This window comes from Gracilinanus agilis, chromosome 3 (genome assembly GCF_016433145.1).
Source record: "Gracilinanus agilis isolate LMUSP501 chromosome 3, AgileGrace, whole genome shotgun sequence".
Classification (NCBI taxonomy): domain Eukaryota; kingdom Metazoa; phylum Chordata; class Mammalia; order Didelphimorphia; family Didelphidae; genus Gracilinanus; species Gracilinanus agilis.
In genome coordinates this window covers 143318681-143327628 of record NC_058132.1, presented here as the reverse complement: position 1 = coordinate 143327628, position 8948 = coordinate 143318681, and the positions used below count along the sequence as shown (strand labels likewise).

The 8948-nt window shown below is 36.3% G+C and overlaps 1 protein-coding gene across 1 annotated transcript in view; it reads left to right on the top strand.

Moving 5' to 3' along the window:
• Nucleotides 1-3068: 3068 nt before the first annotated feature.
• Nucleotides 3069-8948, top strand: part of NUP58 (nucleoporin 58) — a 43508-nt gene continuing 37628 nt past the window's right edge. The window contains exons 1-3 of the mRNA XM_044668969.1: nucleotides 3069-3130; nucleotides 3610-3758; nucleotides 8647-8682. Of these exons, the coding sequence (XP_044524904.1) occupies nucleotides 3069-3130; nucleotides 3610-3758; nucleotides 8647-8682 (247 nt within the window). The remainder of the gene's footprint in view (nucleotides 3131-3609; nucleotides 3759-8646; nucleotides 8683-8948) is intronic.

Sequence of the window (8948 nt, the reverse complement as noted above, 5' to 3'; positions counted from 1 at the left end):
ACATTTTATCTTTTGAAGGCAAGTCAAGAAGTAAGCTTGAAAAACTTTGTTCTTTCTTTCAGGGAAGTGTTTTTTTTCTTTCTCCTCTATCAAGAAAGATATTTTCAATTTTGTTTCTTGAAAGGAAGGAGAGTGATAATAGAGAGTGGCTTTAATAAACAAAGATAGTTTTAAAATAATTGTTCCCTCACTAATGAATTTGTATCTGTAGTAAACTTGGACTACTTGAGAAGGCAAAATATATAGCTACATATTAACAATAATGTTACATTTAGTAGTAACATAAGTAACATTTTAGGGACAACTAATTCCCTCTATATGGAAGATCTCAGAACTTCTCTGTACAAGGTCATGGCTGCAAAAACAAAGGCTTTATCATAGCAGAACAGGGCACTGGAAATTTTGCAAACAATTAGATTAATTTGTATTTATTACTAAAGTTATTTCTTATACTGAAAAGGGTAGATATCTAATCAGAAATTGATATGGGAGAGTGCTCATTTGCATTATTTTTGTAGAGGAAGACTATAATATATGTGTGTATATCTGTGTATATACATATAGTAGAAGTCATGGGTTGTTGAATTAAGATTTTTTACTATAGTGACCCCTTGAATAATGAGACCCTCTCTAGCAATTTCTTGGTTAGAACACTTGCCTTTAATTATTGGTTCTCACAAAATAATTTATAAGCTTTGAGATAAGTGGGAATATTTATTCAGTACTGGAATGTTTAATTTTTCACATTAAATCACCTAGCATTTTAATATGGATCAAACAAATGTGAAACAAGAATAGAGGTAGCTAGGTGATATAGTGGATAGAATGCCAGGTTTGAAATTAGGAAGACCCGAGTTCAAATTCTGCCATAGACATCTATTAGATGTGTGACCATGGGCAAATTACTTCCTTTTCCAGGCTCAATTTGGCCTCAGTTTCTTTATCTGTGAAATAGGGAAAATAATAGCACCTATTTTACAGGGTTATTTATGAGCCTCAAATGAGGTAATATAAGTGCCATATACATGCTAATTTATTAAATATATAAGGACCCTAATAAGCAATATTGCTACATCAAATTTCCCTGCATCCAAAAAAGTCTGTGTGTGGGTAGATAAGAATGAATATGATTATATAGCAATAGACATAAAGGGAAGGCAGTGTAGAAATTTATTCCTGGCCTATCCTTAGAGCCATTTTCTTTGTTTTTAATATTTATTGGGTAGAAGAACTAAGAAAACGGGATGATGAACAAATATATAAGGAGTTCACACTGTCATCTCGTACCGTGATCAGAAGGAAATTGATACATCAGATTAGTATGTGACCTGCTAAAAAATGTAACTTTTCAATCAGAAATAAAATTAGATGCAAAAAAGTATTATGTGATATGTATTTTTGACATAATCTCCTTTGAAATCTGAAGTCATAATTGCTAGAGGCATTTTCTTTTATTGAATATAGCATTATATTCATATTTCCCTTCCCTCCATTGATTTTATCTTAGATTTATTCGTTTCCATTGCCGCTATTAATAAACTAGTTCAGGCTATTTTCAATCCTCTCATTTGGACTACTGCAGTATTCTAATAAGAGGGTTCCTTGCTTTCCTTCTTATCTTGTTCTTGCCCACTTTATAGCTGCAGGTGTAATCTTGCTCCAAACTGTCCTTTAAACATCTACCAAAGTACTTTTACTAGTGCTTAGCACTGATCATCCAAATCTTTAAAACCTTTAAAGAGGTCCCCATTGCTAATTATACTAAATTAAGACTATATCCATCTAGCCTGTTTTTTTATCATTTGCTGACAGTGGGTACCAAAGGATTTTTTTTTTTAAATCCTTACCTTCTGCCTTAGAATCAATATTGTGTATTGGTTCTAAGCAGAAGCGCGTGGTAAGGGCTAGGTAATGGTGGTTAAGTGACTTGCCCAGGGTCACACAGCTAGGAAGTGTCTGAGGCCAGATTTAAACCCAGGAACTCCCATCTCTAGGCCTGGCTCTCCATCCAGCTGCCCCACCAAAGGATGTTTTGTGGGAAAGTATTGATTGCCCTTGTCAGAATCCAAAATCTTCTAGCATTGTCTAATTGTCTTATGTTGTTTCTTTTCACATATGTACACATTCCTATCAAACTAGATTACTAGCTGCACCAAGTGCTGTGCCTTTTGCATCTTTGCCTGTGACTGTATTATACTCTTCTGCCCAAACCCAGTTCTCACTAATCTCTTGAAATTTACCAATCCTTAAAGCTTAGTTCATCCTCTCTAGCTCTTTCTTGTACTCTTTTACCTCATTTGATCAGTGCAGAGAGTTCTTTTAAAACACTTACCTTCTGTCTTAGAAGTGATACAAAATATTGGTTCCAAGGCAGACAGGCGGAAAGGGCTAGACAATGGGGGTTAAGCAACTTGCCCCCAGGATCACACAGCTAGGAAGTGTCTGAAGCCAGATTTGAACCCAGGAACCTACCGCCTCTAGGCCTGGCTCTCTATCCACTAAGCCATCTGGCTGTCCATAGAGAATTTCTGTGAGGAAACTCCCTTTGATTTTTCCATTTGACAACTATTACGTCATTTATTTATTTATTGTGTAAACTTAAAAAGTTACTGTGGGTCTTTAAAGGTTAGGTCACTTGCCTGGGATCACCCAGCTGATATGGGACAGGAACTAGACTTGAACTCGGCTATTCTAGACTTTGACACTAACCCTGTATCTACCAGATGCATGTCACCTCCAAAACTCAAAGGTATAACTGAACCAGATTAAAATGTAATTGGAAAATGCTTAGTAAAATAAATAAAAATATAGTTAATGTTAATTTATACTTTTCTAATTTAGTATGCTGCCTCCAGGGATCCTGTTTGAGTTTGACACCACTTGACTATACCATACTACTATGCATCTATATTTTTATCATGTTCTGATATATATAATTTATTTTTGTAATTATCTTAGCCTCTACTAGTTAGAGGAAAACTACATTAGTCCTTGACAGCCTAGATTACCTCTTATTTGCCTTTGTGTCTCCTATCATTTAAGAGTTGTTTGTATATAATAGATGCTAGATGAATGTGAGATTGAATTGTTATGTTATCCTGAGAGCAAATTTGCATGATGGAGATGTACTGTATGTGTATTTTTCTCTGGATATTTATTTATTTGTTTGTTTATTTAAAAACCCTTGCCTTCACCCTTAGAATCAATTCTCTGTATTGGTTCCAAGGCAGAAAAGCAGTAAAGACTGGTAATGGGGGTCAAGTGACTTGCCCAGGGTCACATAGCTGGGAAGTGTCTGAGGCCAGATTTGAACCTAGAACCTGCTCTCTCTAGGTCTGGCTCTCAATCCACTGAGCTACCCAGCTGCCCCCTCTCCTTTAAAAGAAAGGAGAAGTATGTTTTTAACTACTTCATTAAAACTTAATTCATTGGTAATTATTCTTTTAGGAATTGGCATTTAAGGTTAAAAGTTGTATGTGATATGTTCAAATGAAAGAACACATTGGAAATTATAAAGCTCATGTTCTTTTTCCATTCTGATAAGTCTGTAATTTTATTTTATTGTATTGACTAATCGCTTTTGTTTTGTGTTTTATTTTTATTAATAAGTAATAGCGCCCCAGCAATAGGACTCAATTTTGGATCTCTTGGAAGCACAGCCAATCCAACAACTACAACTGCTCCTTCTGTGGGGTTTGGAACTGGACTGTTTGGTTCAAAATCTACAACAGGGTTCACTTTAGGTGGCACTAATACAGGTAGGGAATAATTAATTTTTAATTATATATTTTATTCAATTTTACAAATTAAATTTCTCAGCCCTTCTCTAACCTCAGCATGTTAATTGAGCCCTTTTACATATTTCAGTTTATGGGCTTTGCAGTTGATAAATGATTGCTCATACACAGTCCAGCAAGAAATATAGTGGGGAGGGGCAGCTGGATGGCTCAGTGGATTGAGAGTGAGGCCTAAAGATGGGGGGTCTTAGGTTCAAATCTGGCCTGAGACACTTCCCAGCTGTGTGACCCTGGGAAAGTCACTTAACCCCCATTGCCTAGCCCTTATAGCTCTTCTGTCTTAGAACCAATATTGATTCTAAGATGGAAGGTAAGGGTTTTAAAAAAAAAAAGAAATCTAGTTGGGTTGAGGGAAGTTGATATTAAAAGGCTCTGGAGGTTAGAAAGGGTTGAAGTAGGAAGAGTGAAGGGGAAAAGAATCTAGCTAGTTAGTCTATATATCTGGAATGACCCAGGTATATATGAAAGGTGTTATAACAGTGAGTAGATTGCTAGAATTAGAGCCCAAGATTAGACAATTTAGCTCCAATTTAGGATAAGGCATTATATAGTAGAGCAGGATTGGCATGGCTCATAGAAATAAATACTAGACACTTCTTCTCTGAGCTGAGTAGCTTATTTAATTTAAATTAAATTAAAATTAATTTCAATTTAATTAATTGGTCATGTTGCTTTACAGTATTAGAAGTTACTACTGACAGTTCTCAGTATCACAAAGGGACTAGTACTTTCTTTAGATTCTGTTGTGCATGAGAGAGTTTTAACTTTTGAATTAATGTTAAAGTATCTGAAATTTATAAGCAGTTTTTTCCTTTTGTTATAGTAGTATTTACAGGAACATAATTGGAAATTCTGGTATTGTTAGGCTGGCTTAGCCATTTAATGTTTAAATTGAGTTTTACTTTTCACCTCAAAGTTTGGTGAAGTCTTTCTACTTATTTAGGTTTAATTTCACATCATAATTTCTGAAAAATCAGACATCCAGGAAATAGATACAGAATATGAGACTAATGAAAGGGTACTTTAATTCACCTTCAGGTTTGGAACTGTCAGCTCATAACTTGTGGAAATAAATGAAGACTTGAACCCCAGGGTGTTAAGTGATTTATCCGTTGTCACATAAGTAATAAAATGGCAGAACCAGGATTGGAACCAAAATTCCCTTACTTTAATCCCAATACTTTTTCCAAGTTAAAAGTGTCCTACTTGAGCAAATGCGAAGGTTTATTTTTCCCTTTATCCCTTTGATTGTTAATTTGTAACAAAACTTAATGTTGCATATTTTAAATGTTGAGAAATACAGTTAAGTTTTCAACTGTGGATATGGGTATACCCCAAACTGTCCCTCTTCACTTCTTTTGCTATGCTTGCTTACTTGATAAGGCTATTAGCTCTCATGTGTTTAATTATCATCTCTGCATATGACTCTTAGGTTCATAAATCCAACCATAATCTCTCCTGAATTCTAGGTCTGTCACTAGTGCTTATTGGACATTTTTAATTGAATCTTCTTGTTAGAATCTCAAAGTCAACATTTCTTAACAGCTCTTTCTCTTTCCCCTTCCACCCTTCTAAACTTTTCTATTTTTATTAACTATTTCTGGAGTTTGAAACTTCACAGTCATCACTGATGTCTTTCTCTTACCCCCCATATTCAATAAGTTGGCAAATCCTAATTCTACCATCACAGTGTCTTCCCAGTTCATCCCCTTCCTTTAGTTTATATAGCTCTACCTAGTTTGGTCCCTCAATCCTTTTGGATGGATTATTGCAATAAATTCCTAATTAATCTTCCTGTTCCAAATTTCTCCTTTCTACCATACAGCCACCAAAGTGGTACTTTAAAAAAATAATTTTTTTCCAATTACATGAAAAAATATTTTTTTAACATTAATTTTCTTTAAAATTTTAAGTACCAAATTCTCTCCCTTCTTCATGCCCTTACTGTGTGGGATGAGATAATGAAACAAACAAAAGCTCCACACTTAAGAAAAACTGGATTCAGAAGGCTAGAGCAAGGAAGCAGCAGGTTTATTGTCATTCTTGAGAGAGGACAACCCCCAGCTTTGGATGCTTAAGGCAGGGGTAGGCAACGTATGGCTCTCGAGCCATATCTGACTCTTTTCAGGGCCAGATATGGCTCTTTCTACAGGAGCCATAAAGTCAATTTTTTTCCAGGTCCTGTTACAGGAGTGCGCACTGTGAGCACGGTATGGCTCTCATGAAATTACATTTTAAAAAATATGGCGTTTATGGCTCTCACGGCCAAAAAGGTTGCCAACTCCTGCTTAAGGGATGCCAATTGTTGAGTACAAGAGATCAGTATATATAGAATTCACTAATTGCAACTACCTTTTCCCTTCTGCCTCCTCCTTTCCTTTCATCCTGCCAGATTCTGGTTATCAAAATCATGACTTACAGGCGGTATGTATAGGTGTTTAGGTTTGAGGAATAGTGAGATAAATTCAAGGAGAAAACAAAGTATGGGTCCTCTCAGGAAACTTGTTCCTTCTGCTCCGAAATGGTTGCAGAGATCCTTAAGAAAGTTCCTTCTAAAATCTTTTTCAAGACAGATTTCAACATTATGAATATGTAAATAACAACACTTTTGTGAATAGTTTTCTCTACTCCAGGTTCTTTAAGAGATATAGAAATTCCTGGGCCATAATCCTGAGTCCAAGATTCAAGCTCCAATCATGTCAGTTAAAACTGAAGGTCCCCTTTTATAACTGTTTGGCTTCAGGCATCTCATTCATGTTCTGATTCTGGGGCACAGCTGTTCTTATGCCCTAAATAATAATTCTCCTAATTTCTATCATATTCTCCTTTTGGGCTGGGTTGCTGTGCTCCCAGTTAGGATCTTGTAGAGGGGATTTCTGTTCATCCCTCTGTCCACTTTGGGCTATAGGATGCGCATGATCCCAAGCTCTTGTAACAGTTTGCCTGATCTGGCTCTGCTCTTCCGAGAAAAGGTGATCCAATATGGACACTGTTTTGGGCCATGTATATAGATTAGGGTCAAGAAATTGATTAAATTGCTCTGCTAAACCCATAGGATCTTCCAGGTGATTTTTTATCTCTCTTGCTTGAAATTTCTAACCTCAGAACTACTCAGGGGAGCATTAATAAATCTGAATCCCTGTCCCAGAGGGACTTCCCTTAATGGGCACTGCTTCACTACCCAATTCCCCACCCCCACCCCCAGATTCTTCTCCACTAGCTGTCTAATTTCTTGACACAGAGGTCCATGAGGAGTAGGTGGAGAGACTAAATTCTCCTCAGTTGGGGGTGTTGATGCCTGGAGAAGAGGAGGCGGCAGTGGTGGTAGATGAAGAGGGGGATCTGGAGCTGGTGAATATAGGCAAGGAAGAGCTTCAAGTAGATTCCACAAATTCTAGTCTTCATAACATAGTTCTAAAACCTTCTCTTTTTTTCTTTTAAAACAAATGTTCCCACGGCAGCCAGAGGGCAGCATAAGCATAGTCTTCCTCATTCTGAGGCTGTTTTGAATTCATGTAAAGGTTCAACATTTGACACACTTTGTCCTCTTCGGACCTGAACCTGGGCCAAAACACATCAACTTTATCTAGGGGAAATCCAGCCCATTTCATATAATAGTATTTTATCATTATCTTAGGTTTAAATTTAGGTGAATCTTCTGGAATTATAATCTAATCCCTAAAGGGCTATCTCTGTGAAATTCGGTTGAATTTTTTTTCTCTCCTTCTTGTTGCCTTTCTTAACTGAGATTCTTTGACCTGTTTTCAATATTCAATGTTTGTTGGACTAAGAATCAAGATATTTAGAACTCTGTAAAATTTTTGTCAGCAGGCCTTAGCTGCTCAGTCTTCAGATACCTTGCAACCCAACTTTTCTCTGATTCACTCACTTCCAGACTCACCAGTCCTGACTGAGTCTTGTGTTTTGTCTGAGATGTCTTGCAACCCCCAAAAACCCACTAATTTGCTCACCCCTGAACTTCCCAGCCCAGAATATCTTGGAGATCTAGCCAGGGCATTCAGTCTTGCAAAACTTTCAACAGACTTAAGATGTTCTAGAGTCATTCAATCAAAAGACCATTCATTGTGCCCTGCCCACCCCCCACCCCCCCCATTCCAAATCTTTACTTCCCTTTACTCTTACCTTCCTCTTCCTTCTGGGCTTGGAAGCTTAGCAAAACAGACCGCCTTTCCTTGAGAGGCAGCCAAAAACAGTGGCTGATGCATCATCTTGCCTTTCAAAATTGAATTAATTGACTATTGGCCCTGGAATACAAGGACTGTTTTAGTTTTGTCTTTGTATCCCTAATGCCTAGCACAGTGCTTGACTTGTAGTGGATATTTAAGAAATGTTTAGTGGTTGATGTTGGTTTTAAACTCTCCTAAATGGTTGCAGTAAATATAATTTTTCTATATACTCAATCAGTATTTATTCAAACTAAGCATTTCACTAGGTACTGGGAATATAAATAAAAAAAAACATTAAAAATGAAATCTCTCCTTTTGAGCTTATTACTACATTCCCATGACATGGCATTATTAAGATACTATTTTTCTTGTAGATCATTCCAAGTCTTTTGCTATAGCACCATGATTACAGTGTGAGACCTACAGTACTGAATTTTGGGGTTCTAATCCCTTCTCAGACACTTAGCATTGTGTGACTCTGGGCAACTCATTACTCTCTTATGTTGGTTTCCTCATCAATAAAATAGGGTAATATTTGTTGCAAGGATTTATATGAAGCTCAAATAATATTTAAGTGCTTTGCAAATTTTAAAGCAGTATATAAATGTCTATTATTATAATCAATAACTGTTAACTTCTATTTTTTTTTTTTCTGTCTCTAGGAACAGCAACAACTTTAGGTACAGGATTAACTCTAGGTAAGAGCATTTTGGCAATAGATCTGAAACTAATTAATGGTTTTTGTAGTGTTTAATCCCTTGGCCACAATTGGCATGACTTTCTTAGAACTTGGCTAACTTTGCTATACTTTTAAAGCTAGGGATGTATGGAAGGAAGAAAATGCAGAAATAACTGAACATAATAAAGTCTTTTGAATGCCCTGAGAATCCAGGGATTGCTTTTATCCCTGTTTTAATTGTATTTCAGAGTTTTTAAAGTGAAAAAAAAATTATAATAAGCTACT